Source organism: Chelonoidis abingdonii, chromosome 3 (assembly GCF_003597395.2).
Source record: "Chelonoidis abingdonii isolate Lonesome George chromosome 3, CheloAbing_2.0, whole genome shotgun sequence".
NCBI classification, from domain to species: Eukaryota; Metazoa; Chordata; order Testudines; family Testudinidae; genus Chelonoidis; species Chelonoidis abingdonii.
In genome coordinates this window covers 140,057,204-140,076,998 of record NC_133771.1, presented here as the reverse complement: position 1 = coordinate 140,076,998, position 19,795 = coordinate 140,057,204, and the positions used below count along the sequence as shown (strand labels likewise).

General features: G+C 47.9%; 1 protein-coding gene across 3 annotated transcripts in view; it reads left to right on the top strand.

The window, feature by feature from the left end:
• The window catches only part of B3GALNT2 (beta-1,3-N-acetylgalactosaminyltransferase 2), a 63,608-nt gene that overhangs the window by 24,352 nt on the left and 19,461 nt on the right, over positions 1-19,795 (top strand). For all 3 annotated transcript variants that reach the window (XM_075064172.1, XM_075064175.1, XM_075064173.1), the window contains exons 3-5: positions 12,570-12,670; positions 13,762-13,955; positions 16,901-16,996. In XM_075064172.1, the coding sequence (XP_074920273.1) occupies positions 12,570-12,670; positions 13,762-13,955; positions 16,901-16,996 (391 nt within the window). The remainder of the gene's footprint in view (positions 1-12,569; positions 12,671-13,761; positions 13,956-16,900; positions 16,997-19,795) is intronic.

Sequence of the window (19,795 nt, the reverse complement as noted above, 5' to 3'; positions counted from 1 at the left end):
AGGTTCAATCCTCCTCGAATCGCCCTCCCCGCGGGGCCGGCGGCTCATGCCTGGCTCTCCTAGTTTCAGCAGTGTTCGGGAGCCTGTGCCGGCCGATTGCCTTACGGGAGACCCCTTGGATATCGCTTGCCTTAAGTGCCTGCGAGGTCCCCTTACGCGAGGTTGCTGTATCGTGTGTAGTCTTCCAGCAAAGCTAACAAAGGAGGTGACCTCGTTGCGACAGAGCTCCTATGGAATGGCACGTGGCGACCACCTGCAGGTTTCGGTTTGAGCAACGCTGGTTGACGAGTGCAACCCGGCAGTCCCCCACCAGCCAGAAGTGCTGCCATCGCGCAGGAGACGCAGCCAACGGTATCCGCCAGAAACACCACGGCCAGCAGGTCTCTGCGCCGGCGCCAGAAGTACAGCCCGGCACGCTCCCCTTGTCCCTGAAGGGCAAAGAAGCAAAGGCTCCTGCGGCTGCCATCTTGCTGCACCGCGTGCTGAGCAGGAAGCAGCTTGCTGCAAGGCACCGGTGATTCCCGCACCGTCGACTCCGGCCAGGCAGCCGTCAAGTCTGGTGGAAGACAGCTTCCCCGGCCGCAGCTGGTGGAGCTGCACCGTCCCACGCACTGCCGGTTTCGAACGGCGAGGACTGATTGCGCTTACAGAGCCTACTCTGCCTCAACCCCGGCACCTGGCCGGTGCGGGTCCTTTCTCAGCCGCGGGAAAAACGCAGGCGATGATCAGTGCCAACGTCCAATCGATGGCGACGGACAGGCACCGAGACTTAGCTGTGGCGGCTCGGAGTACCGGCACCGCTCCCGCTCGTATCCGCCGGATGCTGCAGCATCCAGACGCTTAGCTCGCAGTCCCTGCGATGACCTTGATGTCCCCCTCTCGCCGCGCCGGGTCAGATACCGCGGCACCGTGTCCAGACAGAGTACTGTCTCGCCGTGTTCTCGAATACAATGCAGAGCGTCATCGAACCGGAAAACTCTGAGGCCCCGTTCCACCTTCAGGTGGAGCGGTGTTCGACCCACCGTCCGTTCCTCTCGGTCCCCGCGTCGACCTCTGCCTGCCGGACCGGCGGCTGGGTTCCCCGAAAGGTCCCGGTCCAGGTCTCGGCACCGGTATGACTCCCGGTACCGCTCTCCGGGCACAGAACAACCTAATGCGGGTGACCTTCTACACAAGAGCGGCGTGACCGCGGTACCGCCACGCGGTAGTGCTCCAGTGACTGTCTCTCCGCCGTGGCCCGACATCGAGACACCCTCGGGTTCAGTTCCCGCCCCAGACAGCAGCTCTGTATGGGGATTTGGACCCCCATCTGGCCCGTGCCCTCCCTGATCCGCAGGGACTGGACAATCCACCGCCAGTGGCCGTTCCTGCAGTGCCACTGGCGCCATCCACCAACGCCCAGGGCGATCCCACGACAACGCGCGGTCAGGCTTCAGTCCGTCGGGTACACCAGAAGGCCACCCAGTCATCCTCCCACTCAGCCAGTGACGACGTTTCAGCCGGGGACCTGAGGGCAGCAGCAGAAACTGACCGCCCCTCGTAACATGGAGTCACAGCATGAAGCCATTGGTGTGGTCTCAAGGGTGTCTTGTCCTCCTTCTCACCGCGATGAGTGTGTGGTAGCAGGGTACATGCTCAACCTCAGCCCGGCCCGCCCCATCAACCTTCGAGCCTCCAGGACCTGTTCTCCGGACCATGTCGGCTGTAGCAATTCAAACCTCCAGTGAGGAGGTTCCCTGAGGTGCCGAGAGCACCGCGTCGTGGAATTCTACTCTTCCGATGCCCCGACATCACTGTAGCCCCTGCCGTTTATCCGCTCCCCATTCAGGCTAAAGGAGCACTCGATCTGGCAATTTGGACTCTCGGCGTCCATGAGTCACTCCAATAGCCAGGGCGTGGTTAGATGCAGTAAGTGTAGTTTGAGTACCATTCTAAAGGGGTAACGAATAGACCTTTTACGACAACCATCTCCTCCATGCTCTACTGGTCATGCAGTCTTGTGAACGAGAGGACGCCATGGCCAGCAAGCCCCTTGCGCCAACCAAAATCACCGGACGCTAAGGCGCAATCGGAATCTACTGGTGACGGCCAAGGCTATATCTCTGCAGGGGGTCTACATGTTGCGTGTCGCATACCAGCAGGCGCTTCTCAGTAGAATAACTTAATACCTGGCAATCCATGGGCAATCATCAGAACTGGTCCGCTGGAAGCTCCCGCCCCAGAGTCCCAGAGCCTGCTCGAGGAGGGAAAAAGATCTCCCGGACCTCCTTACAGCCTCCCTCGCGCTGCGGATATCTCTCTCTTTTGGTTCCCCCCAAACCTCCCAACTCCTGATCAGACACAGGAGGAGCTGACCCAGACTGTGGGGAAGATCACTGAGGTGAGCAAATCTGCCAATAAGCACAGGACCCACCAAGATAGAGGAGGAACTTTGTCACAGTACCAATACATTTTTTAAAAAAGGAAATTTGTAACACATTTGAAATGTATAGCTTGCATGATGACTGCGATATACACTTTTTAATAGCACTTGTTTCAGATGAATTATATAACTCTCTTTTTTGGCTGCTTCACCGATGCGTAAAGTGGCCGTTCATAACTCATGCTGATAAAAACTTATATTTCACAATCAGGCATTTCCTGATTATTTTTATAAAATATCTAACCACAGGTATCTTAAAACTATGTTAAAATGAAGTTTTTACAAAACCGTCGAATCTTAAACTCTTCACTTAGAGCAGTTGTCTCCTCATCTTCTAGTCACTTCCTTAATCATAGCCATTTTAATGACTTAAAAGCATCTTGAACTTCTTTTAACCAATCATCTGGTCAAAAAAATCACCATTTTTTTTAATAGCGTACATAAAAATAAGTGATCTTTTATTTTGAGAGTCAAGATAGTTACATTGTAGTGGTCACTGTGCTTCAGCAGCAGTAGAAGTATTTGCTGTACTACCTTCATTTCAGGATACTACAAGAGTACTTTAAGTTGGTCAGTCAGCTGTTCTGGAGTAATATACTATACAATAAAGACCCTGAGGGTTTTTTCTGTCTAAAATATGACTGTTGTCATATAGATATGGTCACATTCACCAGTTGAAAACAATTCTGGAAGCTTATCTAGCTGCCTTTTGAAGATTATTAATTTTGGGCCTTCTCCCAGTTAAGATGGTGAGAGAGTTTAGCTGTTGATTTCAATGAGGGCAGGATGATACCCTTTATATTTTTGATTAAATCCAGGCATAAAGTGATATGCACAGTCTCTTTAGAAAAAGGCAAATGTAGTGCCCATCTTTTAAAAAGGAGGAGAATCCAGAGAACTACAGACCGGTCAGCCTCACCTCAGTCCCTGGAAAAATCAAGGAGCAGTCCTCAAGGAATCCATTTTGAAGAACTTGGAGGAAAGAGGGGTGATCAGGAACAGTCAACATGGACTCACCAAGGGCAAGTCATGCCTGACCAACCTGATTGCCTTTCTGTGATGAGATAACTGGCTCTGTGGATACGGGGAAAGTGGTGGACGTGATATATCTTGACTTTAGGAAAGCTTTTTATACAGTCTCCCACAGTATTCTTGCCAGCAAGTTGAAAAAGTATGGATTAGATGGATGGGCTATAAGGTGGATAGAAAGCTGGCTAGATCGTCGGGATCAACAGGTAGTGATCAATAGCTCAATGTCTAGTTGTCAGCCGGCATGAAGACTGCGCACATGTCATAAAGGAACACCTGTTCAAGCCTTGGAAACTAACAGTGCAAGCGTCTGAGTGACCTGCCCTCGGTAAACTTATAAATAATTTATATTAATTTGGGCTGAGTGAGAAACTGTAATCAAAGAGTATAATGGTTTGTGTGTTATTCCTTTATTTGAAAAAATATAAACATGGGCGCCTCTCTGAGTGTTCTGAGTAAACATCTTGTATTATGGTTGTCAGGAGCACTTCCATTCTTAACTCCCCTTAAAATGTTATAAAAATAATATGCATTCTGGATTTAAATGGATTTTTTGAATGTGATTAAAATTTGTTACTTGAATGTGTGGAAGAGTGTTCTTCTTCCATTAAGAAATGCTTCATCGGTGTTGTCTCTGTGTAGTCGGATGACACAAGTGGATTTATTTTACAGTGTGATACTGGCAGGCATGGAACCGATTCTGTTTAAGGATGTCAGGGAGGAATTTGTAGCTTAAGAAAAACATTATAAACCGATGTTACATTGCTGAGCATCTGCCAGCAAAGCCAATTTTTAAGTTGTAGCTGTGGCTATAGCTGGCACCAAGGTACCGCAATACCCTCTGTTCATACACAAAGGCTGGTTCGCTGATGGTGCGTTAATTATAAATGTGTATTGTTTTTGAAGGCGTAATAGAGGATAAGAGCCACACTGCGCGCGCAGTGTTTGTTGTGATCATGCACATTACAAACAGAGGAATTGGTAGAGGACTCTTAAACTCAAGCCACCCTGACAGTTTGTGTGTCTCTAGGAACAGATGGTCCTTAGCACCTTGAAGGATTGAGCCCTTTATTAAAGTTTCATAGCAGTGCTTGCATGTTTTTACCTTGAGTTCAGACGGAGGAAATTAGCAACATTCAATGTCTAATGCACTCATCATGGGTCAGGTTTTAATCACATCAAAATCAGGAAAATGCAGTTAAATGGTTTCCACAGCAACTACCTGTTATAGCTTAATTGCAGAGATGCCTAACGTTTACATGACCACGCCCCGCTGTTGGGCATTTCTTTAGGCGCAGAAATACTTGGACCAAGGCAGGATCATGTTTGCTGAGGGAACTATACATTTTGGAATTTACCTTCTTTTGGAACTGAACTCTCAACCACTTAAAATTGCATTAAAGTAGGCTTCTATGTTTCTGTATAAGAATTGGCTAGATCGTTCGCCTTATACAATCTGAAATGTCTAAATTGAGATGGATCTCTAATTGGTTTGCCAGTTACAGAATTTGCAGATCTGTACGCATTATGTAATAAAATGCACGAAAATAAAAAAAAATGAAACAGAAATTCCTGCACTCTGCCTGATGTGAATAGTTTATATTAACTCCTTTTAAAATGACTACTATCTCTTAAAATAACAGACCTGCTGTTTGTGTGTATCAAGACAGTGTTTCATCGGAGATTAGTGCAGACTAACTCTCTAAAATAAATAGATGGTCAAGAATAGGAGTCTAAGCACAATGTTTTCTTCGAGTGCTTGCTCGTATCCAACATTCAAGAGGGTTGGTGGCCGTCTGCGAAGCATCGCATGTCACGTTCGTAGAGAACGCGCGCGAAAGAATTTTGTCTCGCCACCCTAGCCCACACCCCGGTGAGAAGTCGGCCAGGGCGCACCCCTGGGCACCGTTGCGGTAGTGCTTGATATTCGCATATGAGCCGGCGCGCCGGCCGCCGTTCTTGGGTTACCATCTCCGTGTATCTGTCGTTAATGGAAACAGGTTCAGGTGGAGTGCGGCTAGCTGCACCTTCCTTCTTTGCCGTAGCTCTTTGCACCCCGCGATTTTGTTGTGCTTCTATTAGTTCATAGATTCTAGTGTTATGTAGTGTTAGTTGTTATAGTGATATTAGTAGTTGTTAGTCATTAGGTTTAGGCTGTATATAAGGAGATAGATGCGCGAGCTGAGAGGTTCAATCCTAGCCCGCGAGAATCGTCCCTCCCCCCGCAGGGGGGCCCGGGCGGGCTCATGCCTGGCTCTCCTAGGTTTCAGCAGTGTTCGGGGAGCCTGTGCCGGCCGATGCCAATTACGGGAGACCCCTTGGATGAGTCGGTTTGCCTTATAGCTGCTGGGGGTCCCCTTACGGAGGTTTGTCGTGTGTAGTCTTCCAGCAAATGGCTCACAAAGGAGGTACCTCGTTGCCGACTAGAGCTCACTAGAAGGCACGATGGCGCACATGCCACCTGCCAGGTTTCGGTTGTGTAGCAACATTCGCTGTTTGGTTTGACCGAGTGCAACCCCGGCAGTCCCGCACCAGCCAGAGATGCTGCCAGCGCAGGAGGAGACAGCCGAATATCCTCAGGCCAGAAACACCACGCCGCAGGTTCTGCAGCCGGCGCCAGAAGTCAGCCCGGCACAGCTCCCTTGTCCTGAAGGCAAAGAAGCCAAAGGCTCCTGCGGCTGCATTCTTGCCTGCCCCGGCTGAGCGGGCAGCTTTGTGCGGACCTGGTGATTCCGCACCGTCGACTCGGCCAGGCAGCCGTCAAGTCTGGTGGAAGACAGCTCCCGGCGCAGCGGGGAGTGGGCACCGTCCGCACGCATGTCTGCGGTTTCGACGGCGAGGGAACTGATTGCGCTTCAGAGCCTACTCTGCCTCAACCCTTCGGCTAGCCTGGCCGGTGCGGGTCCTTCTTCAGCCGCGGAAACGCCAGGCGATGATCAGTGCCAACGTCAATCGAGGCGACGGATCAGGACAGCACAGAAGAACCGTTACGCTGGTGGCGGCTCCGAGAGTCACCCGGCACCGGCTCCCGCTCGTATCCCGCCGGATTGCCTGCAGCATCTCAGACGCTAGCTCGCAGTCCCGGTGGTACTGAATGACTCTTGATGTCCCTCCCTCTCGCCCGACGCTCGGGTCAAGAGTGACCGCGGCACCGTGTCCGAGACAGAGTACGCGTGTCTCCGACAACGTGTATCTCAAGTACAATGCAAGAGGGGCGTCAGTGGAACTCCCGTCGAAAAACTCGAGGCCCCGGTTCCTCAGGTGGAAGGGTGTGTCGCAACACCGACCGTGACCGTTCCTCTCGTCCCCGCGTCGACCTCGTGGCCTGGCCACCCGGAACCGGCCCGGCTGGGTTTTCCCCCCCGAAAGGTCCCGGTCCAGGTCTCGGCACCGTATGACTCCCGGTACCCGCTCTCCGGCACAGCAACAACCTACAAATCGCCATGGAGGTGAACTTCTACACACAGGAGACGGCGTGACGTCGCGGTACCGCCCACCGCCAGGGTAGGTGGCTCCAGTGACTGATCTACTCCGGCCGTGGCCCGACATCGATGACACCCTCCTGGGTTCGTGAGTATCCCGCCCCAGACAGCAGCTCGTATGGGGATTTGGAACCCCCATTCCTGGACCCCGGCCCTCCCTGAATGCCGTCAGGGACTGGGACATATGCCACGCAGTGGTCCGTCCTGCAGTGTCCACTGTGCGCCATGCCACCCACGTCCCCAGGGCGATCCCACGACAACGCGCGGTCAGCGGCTTCAGTCCGTCGGGTACACCAGAAGGCCACCATCCAGTCATCCTCCACACTTCACACAGTTGACGACGTTTCAGCCGGGACCCTGAGGGCAGCAGCAGACAAATGCACCGCCGCCTCGTGGAAACACTGGAGTCACAGCTGAAGCCATTGGGTGGTCTCAAAGAGAGGGGTGTCTTTGTCCTCCTTCTCACCCGATGAGGCAGGTAGCCCAAGGGTGACCATCGCTTCAAACCTCAGGGCCCGCCCCATCAACCTTCGAGCCCTCCAGGACCTGTTCTCCCGGAGACCATGTCGGCTGTGACGCAATTCAAACCTCACAGTGAGGAGGTTCCCTGAGGTCGCCCGAGAGCACCCGTCGTGGAGAGTTCACTCTTCCGATGCCCCGACATCCACCTGTAGCCCCTGCCTTTTATTCCGCTCCGCCATCAGGCTAAAGGCAGCACTCGATCTGGCAATTTGGGACTCTCGGCGTCCATTGATTGTCAACTTCCCAATCCCCAGCCAGGTGCGGCGTCTAAGGATGCAGTAAGTGTAGAGGGTTTTGAGTAAACCATCTAAATCGGGGTAAGAATAGAGCCTTTTAGACAACCATACTCCTCCATGCTCTCTGGTCATGCAGTCTGTGAACGAGAGGACGCATGGCCAAGCAAGCCCCTGCCGCCCGATAATACCAAAATCACGGACGCTAAGCGCAATCGGATCTACTAGGTGATCGGTACCCAAGGCTATATCTCTGCAGTGGGGTCTACAGTTGCGTGTCGATACCAGCAGGCGCTTCTCAGTAGATAAACTTAATACCTGGCAATCCATGGGCAAATTCAGAACTGGTCCGCCTGGAAGCTCCGCCCAGATCCCAGAGCCTGCTCGAGGAGTCGCTGGTAGGCCTCGGCCAGTTCGGGAGTAGCACCGTTCTGGAGGACTGAAATAACTCAAGGTTGTTGAGCTCCTTGGGGCCAGGCTTTGTTGATGTTCTGGTGCCAGCCGTGCCCAGGTGGGAGCTTGGGGCCATGTCTTGGCATCCAGGCCCTCGGGGGAGATCTTCTCACGAACGCTTCCCTACAGGCCTCACTTCCATCGACGCTTCAGCGGACTTCGGTAAATAGACGGACTAGGACGCGTTGGCATCAAGGAGTCACAATGGCGGAACAAATGATCATGGGTTGCAGGTTCTCCTCCGGCCTACTTGTGCCTACCGACACCTTGCTAGGGACACACAATTCATAAGAGCGTGCCCAATGTGAAGGCCACCGGGCCGTTCTCTCTGATAAAAATGGACCCCTAGGCTCGGGTATATTAATTAAATTAAAGTGACAAAAAGACCTGAAACAAAAGTGATACACACGTATAATTAAACCAGTAGCGTGTCTAGGATGCGGGATGCATAACGTCCGGCGAGCTACCCCAACCGGCCGGTCTATTGCGGAGCACAACCTCAACGCCGCCTACCGCCTCCACCACGCCCTCATACAGACTTTATAGAAGAAAGTGGCTGAGTTGAACTGGAGACGCCAGTCTGGTTCTCAAGGGGGGCAGAATAATGGTTCCGTCAAACACACCGGACCAAAAGCAAAACTTTTGAAGGTGCGGTCGAGAGCAGAGCACCAGTCCTTCCCGACTCCTTAGGAACAGGTTTTCCGCCGTAGCTTTCTTCCTTCCTCCCCGCTGGACCGACTAATCTTCCACGATCGTGTGTCCCTATACGCACGGTGGAGTAGTTGGTTACCATGCTCACAGTTTACTTTCGGGCACACCTCCCGTCGCCACTTCAGGGACCCTCTCACCGCATTCTCCTCTGGCAGGAGGACATCCGCACGAGCTTCTCGAATAACTCGAGCCAGTAGAGGAGGTCCGTCAAGAACTCTAGTGGGCAGGGGGTCTTTACTTCCGTTATTCTTAATCACCAAGTCGAAAGGAGAGCCTTCGAGCCGCATACGCTAGACTCGGCGGCTGGCTCAACCGCTTTCTCTAAAAACAGCTTGAAGTCCCTGCATGGTTTCCTCTTGGACTATTAGCCCCAACCCTGATCCTCGGGAGACTGGTTCGCGCTGTCTCTCGACATTAGAGGATCGCGTAGACTTTTCATTCTCGTAGATTTACGCCACACTGCACACAGTACGCACTCTGCATGCACTAGTGCGCTTTGTGGTGAGTAAGATTCGATCACTTCCATTCACAGTCCTTCCTTCGGCCTTTTCCATCTGCCTAGCGCCAGACTTTGTTTTCAGCAAAATGTATGGCAGCGGTGGCCGCTTTCTCCATCATCCCAGCGCATATGTCAGAATTCCGCTTGACCTAGAGCGACTGGCTTGTTCGCGGGACCTCCGAGACACAGGTCGCCAGCACAACCTGTAGCCGCACCATCTCATGGAGCTGTTCGAGTGTTTGGGCCTCTATCGCACTCACACTTGCGACAAGTCCGATCTCGTGCCCACCAAGGAAGAATTCATTGGGGCTGTCCTGGACTCCAACGCTCGCACTAGACTCCTGTCCCTCTGAGCCGGTTCCAGGCAATAGTCCACTGCCATAGAAGAAGCCCTAACAAGCACTCCCGCGAGACAAACACCTCGCCGCCCGGTCTGTCTCAGCCTTCTCGGTTCACATGGTGCCTGCACTTCTGTCACCAAAGCACAGGCCAAGCTCGCTCTTCGCACCCCTATCCAAATCTGGCTAGCCTCCGTTTACCGCCCACGCACGAACAGCATGGACGTTGTTGTACACCATCCCGCGCCAGCGTCTTAACTCCTCCGCTGGTGCGAAAACCCCTCCTGGTCGGTGCGGGCATAGCCATTCCACCGCCAGGCAAGCTCGTAGCATATCCGGTGAGCAACAGGGAGTGTCATCTATCTCCTGGGCTGGGGGGCTCACATGGGGGCTACGTGCGGACACAAGGCCTTTGGTCCGCCTCCAGGAGCTATCACTGCAATAGTAAACAATCCGAGAGCTACGGCCAGTCCGCCTCACCTGTCAGGCTTTCTTACCACCTGCGAGCCGTGTGGTTTTTATGCTCACGGACAATACACCCTGTGCCGCGATGCACTATATAAAACAAGCAGGGAGAGACCCGCTCGTCCTTGCCCCTTATGTCAGGAGGGCGATCGAGGGTTATGGGAATTCTGTATACGCACACGACTCATGGAAGTCTAGTGGCATCCTCCTCCCAGGGGTCCAGAACACGTTAGCGGAGCAGCGCGCCTCAGCAGGTCATTTCTAGCCCACAGAGTGGTGCACGTCTCGACGGTGACGTAGCTCATTCCTCTTCCAGAAGTGGGGCTTTCCCCAGGTGTACACAGATCGACCTCTTTCGCCTCCCGCAGCAACCGGAAAGTGTCCAGTTGCTGCTACTTTCGCGGTCTCGACCCGCGGGCATCGATCTGCCAGACGCCTTCCTCCATGTCTTGGTCGACCCACCTGCTGTAATGCCTTCCCACCCTTTCGTTAGTGCACAGCAAGTTACCTGGTAGAAAGCTTCGCAGGGACAGGCTGCGAGTGATTTTGATACGCCCACAGTGTGGCCGAAATCACTGCCAACACTGGTTACAGATTACTACGTTGATGGAACCCCGACGGATAGCAAGCCCCGTTCCCCTGCGTCTCTGCAGGACCTGATACTCACAGGACCACGGCAGATACTTCTCCATCGCGACCCTGCAACCCTCCACCTGACGGCGTGGTCTAGAGTGGTTGAGGTCGCTCGTGAGCTGCTCTGCTCCACGCCAGTGTAGCGGAGTCTCCTGGTAGCAGGAACCATCACACTAGAACTACTACATGGCCAAGTGGAAGAGGATTCTCCGGTGCTGGTGTCAGGCGCACCAGACGTGACAACCCGCACAGGCTCCATCCAATGTAAATATTAAATACTCTGGATCATCAAAGCAAGGGCCTCGCACTCTCATCCGTCTGCGCGTACACCTGGCTAGCCATTTCGACGTTGCCAATCCCAGAGAAGAGGCTCCTCTGTTTTCTCACCGATGGTCTCGAGGCTTCCTCAAGAAATGGCTGGAGGCGCCATTTTCCCCCAAGTCCGCTGCCCCGCCCCTTCCTGGGACTCAGTTTGGTTCTGTCGAGACTAATGGCCCCTCCGTTCGAAACCCTTGCAACCTGGCTCTCTCCTGTACTTATCGTGGAAGAGTGGCGTTCCTTGCTAGCCCATTACAAGAGTTGGCTAGGAGAGTTTCGGAGCTTTTGCGCTCTCATGGTGGAAGACTCCACTTACATGATTTCCACAAGGACAAGGGTGGCAGCGGCGGCCCGAGCATCCGCCTTCCTTACCCAAGGTGGTTTCATCCTTTCACATACAACCAAGACATAGTTCCATACCCGGTCTTTTCCTAAACCTCACGGCATCCGTAGAGAGCAGCAGTTTACACTCGCTGGACGTACTAAGCACTGAAGCATTCTATGTCAATTGCCGCACCAGACCTTTCGGCCTAAGACGCCCCAACTTTTTGTCGCCGGTGGCAGACAGGATAAAAGGTCAACCCGTCTCGTCCAGAGAATATCGTCCTGGGTCCTGGGCGTGCATTCGAAGCGTGACGTATGATTAGGCTCAACTCCAGGTGGAGTGACTGCACATTCCACCAGGGCTCAGGCCTCATACATTTGCTTTCTAATGCTCGTGTGCCGATCATGAGCTATGCCGTGCAGCATACGTGTGTCTTCGGTGACAGCACCTTCTCTGCCCATTACGCCTTGTGCACAACTCCAGCGGACCGACACAGCTCTGGGCTTGGCTATTTTGCATCGGCGGCAGTTGCCCAACGTCCGACCCAACGCCCTAGGTAAGGCTTGGGAATGGGGGCCGACCTGCTTGAATGCGATTTGGACAGCAAACACATCTCGAAAGACACCGAAAAGACGGTTACTCACCTTTGTAACTGTTGTTCTTCGAGATGTGCTGCTCATATCCATTCCACACCCGCCCTCCTTCCCCACTGTCGGAGTAGCCGGCAAGAAGGAACTGAGGAGGGGGCGGGTCGGCAGGGGTATATATGCGGTGCCGCAACGGCGCCATGCCAGGGGGCGCCTGCCGACCCACCGGGTGTTGTTAGGGGAAAATTCTTCCGACGAACGTGCACGCGGCGCGTGTACACCTACTTGGAATGGATATGAGCAACACATCTCGAAGAACAACAGTTACAAAGATGAGTAACCGTCTTTTCTTATTAGCCAAGTTCAGTTTTAAATAATATTTATTCTTCTGTCAAACTCCAAATAAACAAAATCACTATAAAAAGGCTATGTGACTAATGTTTTTAAGGTGATCAGAAAGCTCAAACTATGGAAGGACAGATCTTTGCATTGAAATTAGCATGTTGAAGATGAAAATAAATTACTAGTGTTAATCAAAACAAATTATTTTAGTGTCCTTGTGAAGTTTATAATAGGTGCACATGGCTGTGGTGTGCCTGTGGAGGACAGAGAAGATCCTTACTCCTGCAAACTTCTGAACATTACTAATCCAGGTATGAATGATAATCTTTTAAACTATTATATCATATTAAACAGAATCCTCTTTGTTGTGACACACTGGTTTAGTGGCTGTCCCAGTTAAGGGCCCAGTCCTGCAAATACTACTGGACTTGCTCTCTATGTAGGCACTTATGTAGCCCACCTCTGAGCACCACATGCAGACATTAATGGGGGAGATTTTCCAAGGCACGAAGGGCAGACCATTGATTTTCATTGGAGTTGGGCATCTTTTGTGCCTTTGAAAATCTCCCCTAATTAATTTACCTTTTCAATATCTCTGTCTATTGTCCCCACCTTACAGATGGGGAACTGAATCAGAGAGCATTAAATGACTTGTTCAAGTTTGCACAAGTCTATGTTGCATTACAGCTGAGATCTTAACCCAAATCATCCAGGTCCAGTGTCTTGGCCACAAGACCATGTGAGGACACTTCTACTGAAGTGAGTACTACATCTGATAGTGTTTGCAGAATCTGTTCTTGGGAGAAGAGGCAATTGTTTAAAATATAAGTGTCAGAAAATACTTGAAATGAAACACTGTCCTCAATAAAATATGTAGCTAAAATTATATTTCCTGCCTTTCATTTTTGTTTTTCCTCCTTTGAATATTTACTTTGTAACTATTATATTAGAATTTCACAACTATGATCCTAACTCCTGGTAAAAACCACTTGGCCCTTTTGGAATGAGTCACTTTTTAAATACCACTTCTGCTAATTTGTTTCCAGTTAAGCAGCAGTCATTGCCATTCAGCTACCCAGGGATACATCAGATGGAATAAAACAGCTGTTCTCACTAAGCAGAGCAAGGTGTTATATATGTGTGTGTGCGCACTTCCATTCAGTGGTCTGTACATGCTCAAGCACTGACTTACAGTTGCTGGTAACCAGCAGGCTACTAAATCATTCTAAGTGTCTCCTTACAGCAGCGTGCAGTCAGTCATCTTTCCTTTGAAATTTGATTATCTTTGTGCGCTTTGCCAGCCATGCTAATTATTCCTCAGACATTCCCATGTATACACAATTCCAGAACGATAAATCTACTCACATTGCTGGTATAATCCTCGTTCTTTTTTAAAATACAGTTTTGAATCAAGAAATCGAAGCATTCAGTCTCCCTGAAGATACGCCTTCAGTGCTTTCTGAAGACCACATTGTCAGTGTGAACTTCCGAGTTCTTTACCCCATTGTCATTACCAGTCTTGGGGTATTCTATGATGCTGATGGTGTGGGATTCCAGAGGAATATCACTGTAAAACTGTACCAGGCAGAACAGGAGGTACGATATTATAGTTTTCTTACTGAAGAGGGCTAAAGCACATTTTTTTTCTTTCTATCGTGGATTGAATTCCTGCAGAATGAGATGTATGTGTTAATGGCCTAGCAAATTAATGATTTCACCTATCATACACTAATAAAAGAATGTTTTCTTTCCCACTGCACTCTTAAGAACTGTCAGATGAGTAACTATAAATCTTTCCTATTTCACATTTGTTATCTGGTGAATGTGAAAAACTGGGATTTACAAACTTTTAATATTAAAATATTATTTTTTCTGTATAACTGTAGACTACTTTTTTAGATTACTAATGTGTGGGTTAATAGAAATGCTTCTTGATTAAATGTGCCTTGTAATTCCAAAACAAAACAGTTTTAGTTGAAGTTGAGGTTATAAAAGTTTATTGATAACTTAAAGACTTATATGTATTCAAACAAAAACCACCACCCTTTGAATGTTTAAAAGCAAGGAAATGCTGTAAATTTAAGCTAGTAATTCTTGTTCTATAGTCTGATCCACTCTCTAGCTAGACATCTAAAAGTTGTTGCACACTGTTATCATTTAGCACATAACCAGTATAATTATCTCTATGTAGTTTTCCAGCTCTGTTACGGACTCAAACCTTTGGGTCATCTGTAGTCATTGTCGTCGTCTTCATTTCCTTTTCCCTGTTCCGGGTCGGCAACTTTTATAGCCCTCTTCCAAAACCCATGATTGTATGCCTGTCTGTCGTGTAGATTGGTCTCTCTAAGGTCCTCTGATATCTGGTCATTGTACTAAGTCTTTGTCCTCCTCCTTGGTTGTCTTCTGTCCATGGTCATTTCAAGGGCCATCTTACCAATATGACCCATACCAAAGTAGCCTAGCCTCCCTCAACTTGTCTTCAGATGGGCAACCAACATTTGGCGCGCTCAACCTTATTTTGTTTCCTACCGTGGAGTCTCCAACCATTTGACTATCTCAACAGCTTCGTTTCTCTAGTGGAGAGCATACTGATTTCTTGTAGCTGGTCAAGTCTCTGGTACATTAGGATGGGTCAGATTACAGTTTTCTACACTCTACCTTTTAACTTTATTGGTATCTTTTTATCACAGAGAACTTGGGTCACCTCCCACCATTTGCACCAAGCAGCTTTAGTACGATGCTGGGCATCACTCAGGAGGGCACCACTACCAGCAACCATTCATTGATTATAGGTATTTAAATTCTTTCATTCTTGTAAGATCTCCACCCGTAATATCCTTTATGGTTGGTCCTTCTTCATTGATCAGAACCTCAGTCTTTACCAGTGTTCTGTGTCCTGCCTGCTCCTAACTGTGTTGCCACCTTCGTTTGCAGGGTTTCACAATCGTCTGCACATATCACTAAGTCATCCAGGAACAGCATGTTCTGAGGCAGCTCTCTTTGTATATTATCATTTGTCACATCCATGACAGCCGCAAACAAAAAAGGGCTCAGTGCTGATCCTTAATACAGGCCGCTTTACTGAAAATTCTCTGTTGGGTAGCCCCATTTGACTTTGGCTACAGTAGTCACTCTGTCACAAATATCCTGGAGAAAATGGACATATCCTTCTGGCACACCTCTCCATCTCCTATTCCACCAAACTAATTCTCTTGGTACATGAGCGAACTCCTTCTCCAAGTCCACAAAGGCTATACGCAGTAGCTATATCTTTTTATCTGAATTTCTCCAGGAAGATTCATATAGCAAAATTATGGCATCAGTGATACTCCTTCCCAGCATAATCCATACTGACCCTTCCAAATTTCAACTGTTCAGGGCAGTTACTTTTCAGTAATCTTCTATGCTTTCATAGCATGTGCATCAGCTTAATTGGATGATAATTAGTATACAGTGTAATATCTCCTTTCTGTTTAAAAATGGGTACTACCAAGTTTTTACATCATTCATCTGACATTTTCTCTTTCTTAAGAATATCATTGAACAGACTTGTAAAATACATGACGCCTTCCCTTCCTATTGACTTCAGCGAATCCACGTGTAGTTTATCAAGCCCAGGTGCTTTCTCCTGTCTAATTTTCCTAATGCTTATATAATCTGTTCTTCCTGTGTGGAACCTGTCATGTCCTGGTTCAGCCTAAATGTTGTGAGTTCCTCTCTTGGGTTCTCCTCATTTATCTTTTTTTTCCTTCTTCAAAATAATCTCTTCAGACTTTGCTGATTGCTCATTTCTAATATAAGCAAACTCGTTCACATCTTTCATCATTTTCTTCTCTTGCCTTAGCGAGTTTCCAGCTTGTCTTTTCTCCTTCATATTCTCCTAGTAGTTATATAGCTCATCACAGGCCAGATCTGTAGTTGTTCCAACACTTATTTAGGCCTCCTTTTTTCCCCTCCATATAGGTCATCTTATCACTGCACAAGCCATTGACCTGCTATGGTTTAAAGGTTAGCTTTTTCTTCTCAATGAATTCTAATGATGCTGGTATAGTGTGGTATATAAAGACTTCCTAAACGCTCTCTGTGATGACACACAGATTTTATAAACTCTGTGGATTTCTCATAGGTTCGTATCAAATGCATCCTATAACTAAGGCTATGATTTTGTCATGGAAGTCATGGAATCTGTGACTTCCGACGACTTCCATGATTTCAGCCTGCAGGTGTCTGGAAGCCGTAGGGTCCCGCCGGTGCCCACAACAGCTGGGAGCTGCAGCACTTCTCAAGAGCCCTATATTCAGTGTGTATATGTGTGCCGGGGGAATTCAGAACAAAATGTTGTTTGGTTTTAAGGGCTATTTCTGCATGAAAAATAGCTAACAACATTGTTTAAAACAAAAAATGTTAAGGGTTGCTTTATGAGGTTTATCCTTTCTATTGTGAACGAATTAAGATCATGTAGGCTAGCATTGTTTTTACAGCCCTTGTGATTTAAGAATAAGTTTCTTATTTTTGTTTGCCTTTCTTTATTTTGCACACAGGAAGCTCTCTTCAGTGCTCGCTTTAGCCCACCTAGCTGTGGAGTGCAAGTTAACAGATTGTGGTACAAACCTGTAGAACAGTTCATTTTGCCAGAGGTACGTGCAGTATTTAGTTAATTTCCCATGCTGACTTGATTTGTAAGACTGGCATTTACTTTTCATCTGTTTATATGTTTCAGGCTTTATTTATATCTGTTAGTGGCATGAGATGGTGAAATACCCACACTACACATTCTGGATACTAGTATCTCTCTTTAAAGCTAATGCTCTAGAGGTTTTCATTTACTATTCACTGCCTTAAGAAATCTCTTAAAAATGAATCACTGGTGTGGAGCTTTTATGTGAGAATTTGTCTCCAAATCTTGGTCTGTAGAGGAAATGCACTAAGATTCTGTGGGATAGTGTTCCCCATACAGGTTATTTCCCATTCCTTTAGGGGTGAGTGCAAAGGACTATCCAGGGGGCACAGACAGATCTCTCAGTTGTTCTCTTGAGTCTCTGTTTTCATTTTGAAAAAAGTAAGTCTTTAGCTATTATGGTTGCAAAGAATACCTTCAGAGTATGAGATGAGTGTAAACAGTGCAGAAGCATCTGCCTGAGTTTGCAGAGAGTCTGAAACAGTAGCTCTCAAGTGCAAACTTCCCTGTTTACTGCAATGGGTATTAATTTGGATACAGATGATGGTACTTCAAATGTGACCATTGTCAGATGTTGTTTTACTGCTCATCAAAGTATGTAAGAAAGGAGAGGAAGCATCACATAATGAATTACGCTATATTAGTGTTCCTCAAAGTAAGGGGAAATGTGCATGAAATACTTGCCATAGGTGGGAAAGGGCACAGCAGTTGTATAAATTAAAATATGTATGCTTTTAACAACACATCTGCCAGGGTGCCAGGGGTGTGATTGGTTTCATTTTCCTGAAGTGGGGACTCAGCTTTCAAAAGTTTGGAAAACACTGCTGTGTGGGTGGGGTGATATTGTTAACACTGTTGCTGGTTGTGAGTAGCATTAGCTAAGCTCTAAAGGCTGGGTCCTAGGTTTTGTGATCCCACTTGAGAGTGGTGCCTGCAGCTTGAGATTGGATTATACTGTAGGGATATGGTATCAAATGGTGCTTTTCAGGGTTGTACTGGAAGGAAGTGGTTAAACATAGTAAAAAAGAGTGTGGGAAGAAAATAGAATTAACTTTATTACAGTTAGGGCTTAATCCAGCAGTTCTTACTCAAGTAAAACTTCTGTTGACTTAAAGTGGGAATGCTGGCTGAGTGACAGCTCCCAGCTGTGAGGAAAGGTTTCAGTGTGAGTTGCTAATCTCTAAATATTTCAGATATAATTTTAAAATTTGGCTTATTTAATTTAAATGTGTTCGCTTATATTGTTAAACCAGTGCTCTAATAACTATGTCTTAAATGGAAATAGATTTCTATCACTGGTTTTAGGTCCTGGAAGAAATACAGTGAAGTGGTTTATATGGAAAATGTGGGAGGGAAAATGAATGGCTGAGGAAGTTAGGCATTCCGGGCCAATTTAATCCTTGATATTATTCCACTGACTTCACAAGAGTTAATACAGGAATGAATTTGGACCTCAGTTGCCTGTGAGAGGAAGTAGCAGTTGACTGGTTAATTTATCTCAGCGTTTCTCCCCCGGGGATCCTGACCCAAAAGGGAGTCACATGACTATTGTAGGGGGATCATGAGAGTGGCAGCTGCTGACCGGGCACCCAGCTCTGAAGACAGCGCTGCCGCCAGCAGCAGTGCAGAAGTACGAGTGGGGTGGGGTGGGGTCGGAGGTTGTCAGCCTGAAATATTTTCAAAGGGGGGTCCTAGCAAAAAAAGTTTTTTGAGAACCCCTGGCTTGTCTCCTTAAACAGTTTACTAGAGAGTAGCATTTTAGTGGTCTAGCTTGTCAAGTAAGCACATTTCTTGCAGTATTTTCTGTATGCAATTTAATGCTGCTTAAATTTCTTCAGAGGTAAGAAATTTAATTTAAAGTGATGTGCAGTAGGTGCTGTATGGTTTTAATTATTAGAACATATTTTGCCCAACAGTATAGTTGGATGGGATGGGTTTCTGCACAACTCAAATTTTATTCCTGTAAATCTTTGTTTTTTTCCACTGTATTAAATTCCCAGGCACTTGTAATTTTTTCCTCTTATTAATGCATATTCAGGCTGCAACATAAATTTATAGAAATATAGGACTGGAAGAGACCTCAAGAAGTGATCTAGTCCATCTAGTCTAGTGTTGAGGTAGGACCAAGTAAACCTAGACCATCCCTGAGAGCTGTTTGTCTAACCTGTTCTAAAAATCTCTAATGATAGGGACTCCACAACCTCCCTTGGAAGCCTATTCTAGAGCATAACTATCCTTATAGTTAGAAAGCTTTTCCTAATAGCTATCCTAAATCTATCTTGCTGCAGATTAAGCCCATTACTACTTGTCCTATCTGCAGTGAGCATATAGAACAATTGATCACCATCCTCTTTATAACAGCCCTTACCCTATTTAAAGACTTATAAAGTCCCCTCTCAGTCATCTTTGCTCAAAACTAAACGTGCCAAGGTTTGTTTTTATCCTTTCCTCATAAATCAGGTTTTTAACATCTTTTTATAATTTTTGTCACTCTCTTCTGGACTCTCTCCAGTTTATCCACATCTTTGTTAGTGTGGCACCCAGAACTGGACACAGTACTGCAGCTGAGACCTCACCAGAGCCAAGTAGCGTAGGACAGTTACCTCCCATGTCTCACATAATACACCCTAGAATGGTATTAGCCATTGTTGGCTCATATTCAATTTGTGAGCCATTATAACCTGCACATCCTTTTTGACAGTACTACTGCCTAGTCAGTTCCCCATTTTGTGGCTGTGGATTTGATTTTTCCTTTCTA